Genomic DNA, 14,435 nt, shown 5'->3' with positions numbered 1-14,435 from the left:
TATTTCCTTTACTGACGAACTTCAAATGCTAAAAATGCCTTGTGGGGCTTTCCAAATCTATGTTGCTCAGCATTTATAGTCTAAAAAGAGGGTGTTTATGGTTTAGAATTATGTAAAACAGAGTTGCCTAATTAGACCTAACAGTCACATATCCTACGGGGGAAACAGCACTCTATAAACAAAGTTCGAACTAAAAAAAGCACATGTGACTCATTTTACTGCAGAGACTCTTACCCGAAGTAATAAAGTATATATATATATATATATATATATATATATATATATATATATATATATATATATATATATATATATATATATATATATATATATATATATATATATCAGTGTTTCCCACACATTCATTTATTTGTGGCGGCCCGCCACGAAAGAATTACATCCGCCACAAATGGATTTTTCGGCTTTTGACTCGCTCGACCGCTCATATAAGCAATGGGACTCTGTCTGTGAATGTTGCTTGTAGTTACAACTCCGGTGCAGTAGGTGTCGGTAGCCTACTATGCATTGTAACTCCGCCAATAGCACTTAATTCACCTGGTGGGCCAGAAGTGGAAGAAGAAGAAGACGAAGACGAAGAAGAAGACGAAGAAGAAAACGAAGACGGACGGGATCAAAATACGAGGGTAATATAGGTTATAGCTGCATCGCTCGCGGCTCGTCATATATTTAACGTTAATCCGCGATTTCACCGAGCGTTTCACTGACGGTGAGCAGCCTGACGCTGCTTCATTAACACCCGCTGTTTGACTCGGGTCCGGGGCAGACGGACATAATAACAATCACCTGTTTTCATACCGACGAGCTAACGTGTCCAGGTTATAACCCTGTTGTCAATAAACACACGTGGAGACGGTGCTTCAGATACTACATTAATACTCAAGCTAAAATGTCCACTGTCCACTGCAGCATGTGAATGCAATGAAAAGAATAAAATCTGAGCCAACCAGCTGTTAAAATGTTGTCCAGGTTAATGTTTTGGCCATTAAAGGCCCTTCATTTCAAGATTTCAACTGTGATCGGGCTTTAAACAGGTGGCTGACCTGTTCAGATGGGTGTAACTGCTACTGGTCAAATAATGTGAAATAGCATTTAATTTTACATGTATGCAGTGCCATTTAAATGTAATTATAGATAATAATAATAATAATAAATACTGTGTAGTGTTGTAAATAGTCAACGGGAAGGATTTTAGTAAGATATAAGCCATGAGCACTACACAGCCAGAAAAAAACCTAGGCAGGACAAGTAAAAATATTGGGGCAAGTAGATTTGAGAAGTCGGGCAAGTAGAAAAATTAGGGCGGAGGCAACAGGTGAGACTCAGCAAACACTGAAAAATAAAGCAGGGTCAGATCAGAAATGCACTTGTCTCATGAAAAGGGTCCTAATTTATATTCTTATGTGCCTTATAGAGAGGACCACGACAAAACATACACCTCTGCCTCTGTTTCACTTTATGTTGCTGGTAAATAATATGGTTGTAGTAGTAGGCTAAAGTTAAATGATTTAGTATTCACTAATTAAAGGGGCAGAGGGTTAAGAGACATTTTAGCTTTTATATTTTATAAGATATATTTTTTGTAAGAACCACAATTCATAAATATATTTCAGTGAATAACTAATTGTTCAAATCTGTATATAAATATGTACATAAAGTGTTGTAATTATATTCCAACTCCGCGTTCTTCTTGGTCATCGCCGCTGCCGCCGCCACCCCCCGCCCCCCGACCACATCACCACAAAAAGATGCCTGCCCTGTGGGAAACACTGTGTATATATATATATATATATATATATATATATATATATATATATATATATATATATATATATATATATATATATATATATATATATATATATAGAATGCATTTTTGGCAAGTTTTAACATTTTTGATGTGGCATAAAGTGGAGGAAACATACCAACTGTCCTCATCTTCAACTTCGGCACACTCATCTTCCAATTCGAGAACGTCCACCTCATCTAATGCCGTTTGGTCCACACCCGAATCGCCTTCTGCTAGGGTCTCTGAATCATAACTCTCTTGCGAAGGGCTGTCAGGCGTCATACTTTGGCCCTGGGTTTGTCTCAGTCCTCCGCTGCAGGTCAACGTAAGGAAGCCGCTGCATGGACCGGCATCCTCCACTGCATCTTCCTCTCCATCCTCCTCCTCTACTTCTAGTCTTTTGGTCCCAGGGAGTGGGGACATGTCCTCACTGCTGCTGCAGCTTTCTAGTGGAGTTAACAGCTCCAAGTCTCTGCGCTCCCCTCCACAATTTAGCCTCTCATTGATATTGACAGCCAATGTGAGGTTACTCTTGCTGCTGGCTCCTCTGTTGATGTTTTTGCTTCCCCGGTTGCGCAGCGTCTCATTCTGCACCTCCAATCTATGAACAAGTTCTTGCAACTTTCGGACCTCCTCCAGCTCCACCCCTGCTAGCTCTTGACTTGCCTCTACTTCCTCTTCGCATCCAAGCATGGAGCCCTCCATGAGGCCAGGGAGACTACCATTGTCAGGCTGGGGGACCAGGCTGGCGTTGTCCGGAACCACCATGCTCTTCTGTTGGGAGTTAACACTCATATTAGAATGGTTACAATGGGGAAGACTCGATTATATTCAAGGCAGTATGCTAGTTTTCTCTTGGCTCCTACAGCAGGGATATTTAACTGAATTGTTTTGGGGCCCCCATTTTGAAAAAGCTGAAGACCAGAGGGCTGGACTTCTCCCTTCACTATTATTCTTATTTTGTATATTCCTCAGAACCAGCATCCTCTGTAGTAGACATTTCATTTGTGTCTATTTGTTTTGTCAGCAATACTAAATTCAGAGCACTGTAAAGAACAGGAGCGCTTTGCTGTTTTCAAAAGCCCCAATGCCAAAAAGATAGTCAACAATCTCCTACAGCAGGCGCCTACTAAACTTTTATTTTGGATCGCCGGACATCACCCAAATAGGCTTGATAAAACCATTCAAACGAGAGTTGCTTTTGTATGCAGTACTCCTGCCACCCCGCATGGGGCAACAGTGAGGCATATGTGTCATAATAAAGCAACAATGGGGCGAGTAGAAGAAGACTACTCATTCAGTCTTGAAAAAAATTGCGAAAATCCGACTTTTAACAACGACTGGACTACCAAGTATGAATGTTCGGCCCCGAGCAAGAGTCATTGTATTTACATAATGTCTATGAAAAAAAAAAAGGGATTACTCCCTACATGTATGTATATATATATATATATCTGTTTATATTTATTTTATTTCTGATTACTATTATTATTAATGTATTATTATTATTTATTATTATTTATTTTTCTTTGTTTATTTTAATTGATGTATTTGTAGATATTACTTTGTTTTTTTTGTTGGTTCTTTCTTTTTTTGGGTGGTGGGTGGGTGGGATATAAACAAAAATATTTTGACATTTAGGGCAGACAATTGATATATGATTTATGTGAATATGACGTAATGGATAGGAATGTCTGATGCTGGATGTCAATAAAAAAAAAAAAAAAAAAAAAAAAAGGAAATACACAATGGAATGGAATGTTCACTTTATGTTTATATTTTCAGACTTTACAAAGAAGTGTAAAGAAAGCTAAGGAAGGAGAATATTTCAAAATAAGGAACAATCCTCACCAAAACTTCTGAAGTTTCTGTTTCTTCAAGCTGTTAACTATCTGTCTAGCTGCACAAGCTGGAAATGACTAGCGAGGGCAGAATAATGAATTTATTGACAGTGCAGTGTGAAAGCCGATGTCTTGACTTTGCAATTAAGTAAACGCAGTCACAAAGTAATATAACTTGCGGAGGCACTTTATGATGAAAAATTCAAATTTTGATGTCCAGCCCCTGAGCTCTTGGGCTCTTGAAACTGCGGCCTTCTTCATTATGTAAGTGAATAGCCCTGCTCACAGCATATGACAGTGCGTTTTTAGGAATATGCTGTAAAATTGTTAGACTCTTCATATTTGTTTTTTTTTTTAAACACTGAACTCGTGGGCTGGATTTGGCCCCTGTACCGCCAGTTGAATATCCCTGTCATGCAGTGTTATCAGACATATGATAAGTATCATATGTAAAGTATAGGCCAAAAGTTTGGACACACCTTCTCCTCATTCACTGTGTTTTCTTTATTTTCATGACTATTTACATTGTCGATTGTCACTGAAGGCATCAAAACTATGAATGAACACATGTGGAGTTATGTACTTAACAAAAAAGGTGAAATAACTAAAAACACGTTTTATATTCTAGTTTCTTCAAAATAGCCACCCTTTGCTCTGATTACTGCTTTGCACACTCTTGGCATTCTCTCGATGAGCTTCTAGCACACCTGTAAGAGAAAACCATTTCAGGTGACTACCCCTTGAAGCTCATCGAGAGAATGCCAAGAGTGTGCAAAAAAGTAATCAGAGCATAGGGTGGCTATTTTGAAGAAACTAGAATATAATTTTCAGTTATTTCACCTTTTTTGTTAAGTACATAACTCCACGTGTTCATTCATAGTTTTGATGCCTTCAGTGACAACCGACAATGTAAATAGTCATGAAAATAAAGAAAACGCATTGAATGAGAAGGCGTATCCAAGCTTTTGGCCTGCACTATATATATATATATATATACATATATATATACACATACATATATATATATATATATATATACACATACATATATATATATATATATATATATACACATATATATATATATATATATATATATATATATATATATATATATATATATATATATATATATATATATATATATATATATATATATATATATATATATAAATCTGCATCCCAATACAGTAAAGTTCATGTGGACACTCCTTAGTGGTCTTTACTTGTCGCAAGTGCAAAAGGAAGTTAAAGCTGCTGTGTCACGGCTGCCGATAGAGCACTCGCGTTTGAACGAGCTCTTCCTGGTCATACTGATACACACGCATGTCATAAAAAAATGACGTTATGTTATAAAGCAGCTGCTCAAACAAATCATATTGTTGATGTAGATGCCCATATTTGCTGTACAGATCTACTTTACAAAAGAGAAGTGTGGGATACTTCTCTTGTTGCCTTACTTGCCGTATCTGACTTTATTAAAATGATTCATATTAGTGTTTGGCACACCCGCCCGGAGCTAGAGGGGATAGAATGAAGAGAAAAAAAACCTGAAATGGTTTTCACTTCACAGGTGACGCTTATCGAGAGAATGCCAAGAGTGTGCAAAAACGTAATCAGAGCAAAGGGTGGCTATTTTGACAAAACTAGAATATAAAAAAACATGTTTTTAGATATTTCACCTTTTTTTGTTAAGTACATATCTCCACGTGTTCATTCATAGTTTTGATGCCTTCAGTGACAATCTACAATGTAAATAGTCATGAAAATAAAGAAAACGCATTGAATGTGAAGGTGTGTCCAAACTTTTGGCCTGTACTGTATATGTTAACTCCTTCCTTGGTAAAAATAATCACATATTCACAGTATTTTACCTGTTGAATACTCGGTTATTCGCAAACAGCGCCTAACAATGTCTCACCTGCCTCTTTACAACCAGGTGTTGGCGCTATTCTGCAAGTGGCAGCTTTCTTTTAAGAGCGCTGTTTTGTTAGTTTAAATATGACACTGCATAATAAAGGGATAAAATACACAGTCTACGGTTATGTTTTACAGTAAGATACTTTTTTTCAGTTCCAGTTTATTTTGAACATGCATACGATACAATGTAATGCATCACACAATTCCAGTTGTTTCATTACAGCACGTCCGAAAACGAGTAGGAAGAAGCAGAGCTTATTTAATCAAACCCCTTTTCATACAATAGCAATTTTATCCAATTTCCTTGTGCATCTGTAACAGAACTGTGAACAAATAAATAATAAATAAATAATATACCATAGTGAGCAAAAAAATATTAAATAAATAAATAATCTTTGTCTCAATAAAAAAAAAGAAGAAGAAAAAAAAAAAAGAGTTCAAGATGTTCATCATATTTTTTGCTCTGTGTACTTTGGGAACACTTGTCATTTGAACAGTCTCTTAAACTGAATCATATTGGTGCTTTGTTTGATTTTTTGGGGTAATCCATTCCATAATTTAATTCCACATACTGATATACTAAAAGGTTTTAAGTGTTGTACGAGCATACACATGTTTTAAATTAGATTTTCCCCTAAGGTCATATTTCTCCTCATTTGTTGAGAAGAATTGTTGTATATTCTTGGGTAGCAGGTTATAGTTTGCTTTGTACATCATTTTAGCTGTTTGTAAATGCACCAAATCGTTGAATGTCAATAATTGTGATTTAATAAATAATGTGTTTGTATGTTCTCTATACCTATATTATTATAATTGATCTTTTTTGTAACACAGTTAGTGAATGAAGCGCACATTTGTAGTTGTTTCCCCATATTTCTACACAATAACTCAACGTGCAATGTTTAACCCTCGTGTAATGTTCATATTGTTGTTACTCAGCCAGCGTTTGTGGGTCTGATGGACCCGTTGTATTTTGTGGCTTTAATGCCTCACAATCAAACACTTTTATGTTAAAAATACTGAACAGATGTTTACCTTATCCCAATAAACAATAAACACACACACACACAGCAGGCCTAGACAGGAGGAGGACAGAGTGTTGGTACACAAAACATCAGAGGGTCAAATGTGCGAGAAAATGAGAGCAGACAGTGTTGACAAACAATGTTGCAACCTTGTGTGGGAACCGCAGGTGCAGAAACACAAAAGAAGAATCCCTGTGGGATGCAGAAACTGGCAGCGAAATTTTCCGTATAACCTTCATATTGTTGTTACTCAGCCAGCGTTTGCGGGTCTGATGGACCCGTTGCATTTTGTGGCTTTTAATGCCTCACAATCAAACACTTTTATGTTAAAATACTGAACAGATGTTTACCTTATCCCAATAAACATCTGTTCAGTATTTTAACATACAAGTGTTTGATTGTGAGGCATTAAAAGCCACAAAATGCAACGGGTCCATCAGACCCACAAACGCTGGCTGAGTAACAACAATATGAACGCTGCACAGAAAACTTCTCTGCCAGTTTCTGCATCCCACAGGGATTCTTCTTTTGTCTTTCTGCACCTGCGGTCCCCACACAAGGTTGCAACATTGTTCGTCAACACTGTCTGCTCTCATTTTCTCGCACATTTGACCCTCTGATGTTCTGTGTACCAACACTCTGTCCTCCTCCTGTCTAGGCCTGCTGTGTGTGTGTGTGTGTGGTACACAGAACATCAATTTCCACAGTGGACCCGGACATCTTATATGTGTGTACAGCTCCACGAATGGACATTGGAGTGTTACTTTCAAAGGGAAAATTAAAGTATTGCTAGAAACATAATTTTATATGGGACTTTATTATATTATATGTATAGTACATGTTCCAAAAAGAAAAAAGCATAAAACACAGTATATTTAAATATACTAAATGTAAAAAAGGGAATAAATATTCAAAATAAGATCATTAAATGGAATCTAGTTTGGTTACGCCATCATGAGCGCAACACAAGGTTGTAAAAGTTTCAACTACAATTCTCAGGCCGTAAGACTCTTGAACGCATCATAAAAATCCCGTCAACTCCCCCCAAAGTGGATTAACTCGCTGGAATAAAAAAGACAATATAACATACATCCATAAATGTGGACGCATGTGAAAAAGTGCAATATATTTATCTGTACAGTAACCTATTTATTTATTTATATATGCACCTTATTGCTTTGTTATCCTGCACTACCATGAGCTAATGAAATTAAATTTCGTTCTTAGCGACTTTGGGTACTTAGAAAAGCGCTATATAAATCCCAGGTATTTTTTTTTTTAATCTGTACTGTAAAGTTCAAATTTGAATGACAATAAAAAGGAAGTCTAAGTCTAAATAAGATGTCAAAAGCAAACTGAAATCAAATACACACAGCTTAAAGGTTGATTGATGGATTGATTGATTGATTGAGACTTTTATTAGTAGGTTGCACAGTGAAGTACATATTCCGTACAATTGACCACTAAATGGTAACACCCGAATAAGTTTTTCAACTTGTTTAAGTCGGGGTTCACTTAAATTGATTCATGATACAGATATATACTATCAGATATAACTATCATCATAATACAGTCATCACACTTATCATCAGGGTATATACATTGAACTATTTACATTATTTACAATCCGGGGTGTGGAGGGGGGTTAGGTTTGGTTGTTATCATCAGTCATCAACAATTGAGAACAGAGAAATCGATATTGAAACAGTGTAGGTCTGACTTGGTAGGATATGCACAGCTAGTGGACATAGAGAGTGAGAGAGAGATCAGAAGGCATAAAAAAAGTATCTACATTTGATTGTTTACATTTGATTATTAACAATCCGGGGAGGGTGTTAGTTTAGGGTTGTAGTTGCCTGGAGGTGTACTTTTATTGCGGTTTTGAAGGAGGATAGAGATGCCCTTTCTTTTATACCTGTTGGGAGCGCATTCCACATTGATGTGGCATAGAAAGAGAATGAGTTAAGACCTTTGTTAGATCGGAATCTGGGTTTAACATGGGTATTAGGGAGGTGTAGCGGATTTTATAGACTAGGCTCAGTGCAAGTTGTTTTACTCTGTCCACCCTGAGCCAGCCCACTTTGGAGATGCGGGTAGGAGTGAGGTGGGATCTGGGGTGGAGGTCTAGAAGTAAATCAATACCTATTTGATCAATACCTATTTAAATTTAGTAATACACAAATATGATGATTTATCAAAATATAAAAGAAATATACCTGAACAGAACGCTCATGATGGTTACACCAAAAAGTAACGCTATGAATCGCGTTTTTCCAAGTTTTTGGGGCATTTTTATGCTATTTCCAAGTATCTCCTTTTTATTATCGTTGATTTTAAATGGTCGAACTAATGCATATTATATATGCATGCCCTAGTAAAGAAAAAAAGTCATTTATTTTGATTGTTACATTTTGAAGTACATTTGTGCAGGTGGGTGCGAATGTACCCATTACCAGAGCTGTCCACATGTAATAGAAATGTGTAGGGGGGGGGTGTATGGTGTGTGGTCATTAAATATGTATTCTGATCATACTTGCCAACCTTGAGACCTCCAATTTCGGGAGGTGGGGGGCGTGGTTAAGAGGGGAGGAATATATTGACAGTGAGAATTCACCAAGTCAATTATTTCATTCATATATATATATATATATATATATATATATATATATATATATATATATATATATATATATATATATATCCTGAAAATATGCAAACAAATCTGTGTTTAGATAATTGATACTTCAAACTTGAATAAATAAATCTTAAGGAATATAACATAACTTGGCTTCTGAGCGCTTCAAAATGTAATGAATAAAATGCTAAAGTTGTCGATAAACAAGCAATTATATTAGTAATTAAATATGGTCATTTTAAATGAATTATTATGATAATTTAAAATGAATTATTTCAAATATGTTTATTTTCATGTATAATTCTATGGCTGGATGTAATAAGGAGTCAGAAAAAATACAAATAAAAATACATATAATGTTGATGTTTTTAGCAAAATATAGTAAAAATGTATTTATTTTTTTAATTAATAAATATATTTATTTTTAGGTAAGATAAACATAATAATACAATTTATCCCTAGTCTGGATGATTTAGTTCTTGTCACCTTGTTGTCTTCCCGTCTTGAAAAATTAATTATTTCAAATATGTTTATTTTCATGTATAATTCGATGGCTGGATGTAATAAGGAGTCAGAAAAAACACAAATAAAAATACAAATAATGTTGATGTTTTTAGCAAAATATAGTAAAAATGTATTTATTTTTTTAAATTATTAAATATATTTATTTTTAGGTAAGATAAACATAATAATACAATTTATCCCTAGTCTGGATGATTTAGTTCTTGTCACCTTGTTGTCTTCCCGTCTTGAAAAATTAATTATTTCAAATATGTTTATTTTCATGTATAATTCTATGGCTGGATGTAATAAGGAGTCAGAAAAAATACAAATAAAAATACAAATAATGTTGATGTTTTTAGCAAAATATAGTAAAAATGTATTCATTTTTTTAATTAATAAATATATTTATTTTTAGGTAAGATAAACATAATAATACAATTTATCCCTAGTCTGGATGATTTAGTTCTTGTCACCTTGTTGTCTTCCCGTCTTGAAAAATTAATTATTTCAAATATGTTTATTTTCATGTATAATTCTATGGCTGGATGTAATAAGGAGTCAGAAAAAATACAAATAAAAATACAAATAATGTTGATGTTTTTAGCAAAATATAGTAAAAATGTATTTATTTTTTTTAATTATTAAATATATTTATTTTTAGGGAAGATAAACATAATAATACAATTTATCCCTAGTCTGGATGATTTAGTTCTTGTCACCTTGTTGTCTTCCCGTCTTGAAAAATTAATTATTTCAAATATGTTTATTTTCATGTATAATTCGATGGCTGGATGTAATAAGGAGTCAGAAAAAATACAAATAAAAATACAAATAATGTTGATGTTTTTAGCAAAATATAGTAAAAATGTATTTATTTTTTTAATTAATAAATATATTTATTTTTAGGTAAGATAAAGATAATAATACAATTTATCCCTAGTCTGGATGATTTAGTTCTTGTCACCTTGTTGTCCTCACTCAGGTCCGCATGGCTGAAAATCGGGAGATTTTCGGGAAAATATTTATCCCGGGAGGTTTTCGGGTGAGGCGCTGAATTTCGGGAGTCTCCCGGAAAATTCGGGAGGGTTGGCAAGTATGATTCTGATATATGTTCTTCACAGAAAATGAGCCACAGTTTGAAAAATGTATTAATTGTATCATTTTTCTTTTAATAAAAAAATGAAAAACTGGTCCCACAGACCCGAACACCACACAAGGGTTAATGTGTGTAATTTTGAGATTCTACTACGATAAATGTGTCTTTCCCATCTGGCAACACTGACACAGACTCGCATTCACATCCGATTAATTCATTCTAACCAGTCAAACGAGCCACTGTTCGTATTCATTACCACATTTTACACCACTTTTTGCTCCAGGTAGCGACGACCGGTAGACGGCCACGCTATGGACGGAAACGCGTAACTGTTGTCAATTCAAATAATATCCATTCCCTCGCCGACGTGTAATGGTTGTGCCTCCATGTTAGCGAGGCTATCGCGGGAGAAGGCAAACAAACGTACCGGTGAGTGTTCCGTGTTGTCCTCTCAAGCTGGGACGACTGAACGGTGCCCGCCACTTCCGAGCTCAAACTCCCCCGGACACCAGCGACCGCATGAACGAGGCAGCGACTCACAACCAAATGAAAGGTGTCGTTAATAGTTGGTATCCACGTTCTCGTAAAAGCAGCGGGGCTCCTCTCGGAGCGGTCATGGCGTTCACTCGGCGGTGCTAACTAGCTTGTTGATGCACTTTAGTTAGCCGACTGACTGAGCAAGACCCGCAGAGCCCCGCCCACCGAAGATTCGCGCTGTTATCTGGCGCCTCCTACTGGCAGGGGGGCGATATTAATGAAGGGATAGTTATGTGTGCGTTACCTGTCACCGCCTCTGGGTGACGCTGTTTACAACACGAATCACGAAAAGAGTGGACTGACTTGAGGTACAGAATGTACAACAATACTGAAGTAGGCGGTTTTTGATTGATTGATTGAAACTTTTATTAGTAGATTGCACCAGTGACGTGCGGTGAATTATACACCAGGTGAGGCATAAATACTTTTGGAGTATTTAGGTTGCACATTAGGGCTTCACGGTGGCAGAGGGGTTAGTGCATCTGCCTCACAATACGAAGGTCCTGAGTAGTCTTGGGTTCAATCCCGGGCTCGGGATCTTTCTGTGTGGAGTTTGCATGTTCTCCCCGTGACTGCGTGGGTTCCCTCCGGGTACTCCGGCTTCTCCCACCTCCAAAGACATGCACCTGGGGATAAGTTGATTGGCAACACTAAATTGGCCCTAGTGTGTGAATGTTGTCTGTCTATCTGTGTTGGCCCTGCGATGAGGTGGCGACTTGTCCAGGGTGTACCCCGCCTTCCGCCCGATTGTAGCTGAGATAGGCTCCAGCGCCCCCCGCGACCCCAAAGGGAATAAGCGGTAGAAAATGGATGGATGGAGGTTGCACATTAGAGTCATACTTGCCAACCCTCCCGGATTTTCCGGGAGACTCCCGAAATTCAGCACCCCTCCCGGGACAATTTTTTTCCCGAAATTCAGGCGGAGCTGGAAGCCACACCCCCTCCAGCTCCATGCGGACCTGAGTGACGTCAGGTGCGCAACACCACGTAAATCGTTGGCCAACCAAAAAGTAACCCCAGTACGCTATAGCCAACATTCACCGGGAGATGGCAACAGACAAACATAGATCACTATTACATTCCTCCCCTTTTAGAAATGTATAGAAGTTACTCAAAATAAATAAACAACCCAACCAAAAAATGCAGCAGCTCAATTAAAAAAACTGTACTTAAACCACATTCTTTTCTCTTTTTTTTTAGTACTGAACTCTTAACCCTCATTTAAAAAATAAACATGCTTATTATACAAACAGTATTTGTACACCTTTAACACAGATTTGTATACTGTCTTCAGAGATTCTGTTTTTTTGGTGGTACTCGAAACCTTTCTGGGTACCTGCAAAAGGGTGTTCAGCATGGTTGGAAAAATAGTGACAGAGAATAGAACAAGGATGGATAATTCAACCCTTAATTCAACAATGAGTAGATGAGTGTTATGTGTGTGTATATGTGCAAATAAATGAACACTGAAATTCAAGTATTTATTTTATATATTTATATATATATATATATATATATATATATATATATATATATATATATATATATGTATGTGTGGGAAAATATATATATATATATATATATATATATATATATATATATATATATATATATATATATATATATATATATATATATATATATAATAAAATAAATATACATATAGCTAGAATTCACTGAAAGTCAAGAATTTCTTATATATATATATATATATATATATATATATATATATATATATATATATATATATATATATATATATATGAAATACTTGACCTGGTGAATTCTAGCTGTAAATATACTCCTCCCCTCTTAGCCCCGCCCCAACGACGCCCCCTCACCATCCCGACCACGTCCTCACCCCCCACCCCCCACCTCCCGAAATCGGAGGTCTCAAGGTTGGCAACTATGCATTAGAGTAACAGGAAAAATAAGGGAGTTATTCGCTTTCATAAAAACGTTATCATAATGACATTATGATATGATAAATGGGTCCAAAAAGTATTTGATAAAATTGTTATTAATCACTTTTTGGTCCCATTTGCTTTTAACAAAATGAATGAAATATTGTGAGTGTATCTTACCTTTCTGTATTTGTATCTGAAGCAGCAATGGCTATCCTCCAGTGACGTGCGGTGAGGTTGATGGCTGGTGAGGCACTGACTTCATCACAGTCAGATTTACAAACATATGAACCCTAAAGAGTATCTTATTCACCATTTGATTGGCAGCAGTTAACGGGTTATGTTTAAAAGCTCATACCAGCATTCTTCCCTGCTTGGCACTCAGCATCAAGGCTTGGAATTGGGGGTTAAATCACCAAAAATTATTCCCGGGCGCGGCACCGCTGCTGCCCACTGCTCACCTCACCTCCTAGGGGGTGATCAAGGGGATGGGTCAAATGCAGAGGACAAATTTCATTACATCTAGTGTGTGTGTGACAATCATTGGTACTTTAACTTAACTTTAACTTTACACATACAAACTGTAGCACACAAAAAAGCACATTTAATAAAAAAAACGTTATTATGGTCTTACCTTTACTAAGTTATAAATGAAGTCCATTCGCCGCTGTTGTGCTGGATTAATGCACCTCCTGACAGGAGTGTTATATCAACTAAAGCCCTCACTTAAACTTTCCACGTGCAAGATTGAATCTATTTAAAAAAGTGTAACCGAGGGTTTATAAATGTCGCCTATACTGTATGAAACTACAAAATAACAAACACGGAGGCTCCAGTTTACACGAGGACCACTTTATTTACCTTCTTTCAAAAACCTCCGCTCCACTACAACATGTCATCACTTCCGCTCTTAGCGCCTTCAAAATAAGAGCTCAAGGCATATACTGTATAACAGCGCATTACAGGAACTTAACATCACAAAGAGGAAAGCCCATAAAAATAGGTTGCAAAAGTTATTTAATAAGAAGCCAAAAAATGCAAAAACAATAATGTTCATGTTGGAGGAGTTGTGAATTAGGTACACCTGCAGTCTGCAGGTGTACCTAATGTTGTGGCCCTGCAGTCATTCACAACTCCTCCAACACGAACATTATTGTTGTTGCACT

At 36.5% G+C, this 14,435-nt stretch overlaps 1 protein-coding gene across 3 annotated transcripts in view; it reads right to left on the bottom strand.

Annotated features, from left to right (window-relative positions):
- Nucleotides 1–11,523, bottom strand: part of LOC133575135 (SLAIN motif-containing protein-like) — a 38,476-nt gene extending 26,953 nt beyond the window's left edge. For 2 of the 3 annotated variants that reach the window (XM_061927656.2, XM_061927657.2), the window contains exons 1-2: nt 11,256–11,523; nt 1,944–2,581 (exon numbers count right to left, since the gene is read on the bottom strand). In XM_061927656.2, the coding sequence (XP_061783640.2) occupies nt 1,944–2,575 (632 nt within the window). In that variant the 5' untranslated portion in view covers nt 2,576–2,581; nt 11,256–11,523. The remainder of the gene's footprint in view (nt 1–1,943; nt 2,582–11,255) is intronic. The other variant, XM_061927655.2, reaches the window with a different exon arrangement.
- Between the last annotated feature and the right edge of the window lie 2,912 nt (nt 11,524–14,435).

This window comes from Nerophis lumbriciformis, linkage group LG35, assembly GCF_033978685.3.
Source record: "Nerophis lumbriciformis linkage group LG35, RoL_Nlum_v2.1, whole genome shotgun sequence".
Taxonomy (NCBI): domain Eukaryota; kingdom Metazoa; phylum Chordata; class Actinopteri; order Syngnathiformes; family Syngnathidae; genus Nerophis; species Nerophis lumbriciformis.
Note: the sequence above shows the minus strand (reverse complement) of the source record. Positions and strands in the feature narration are given on the sequence as shown.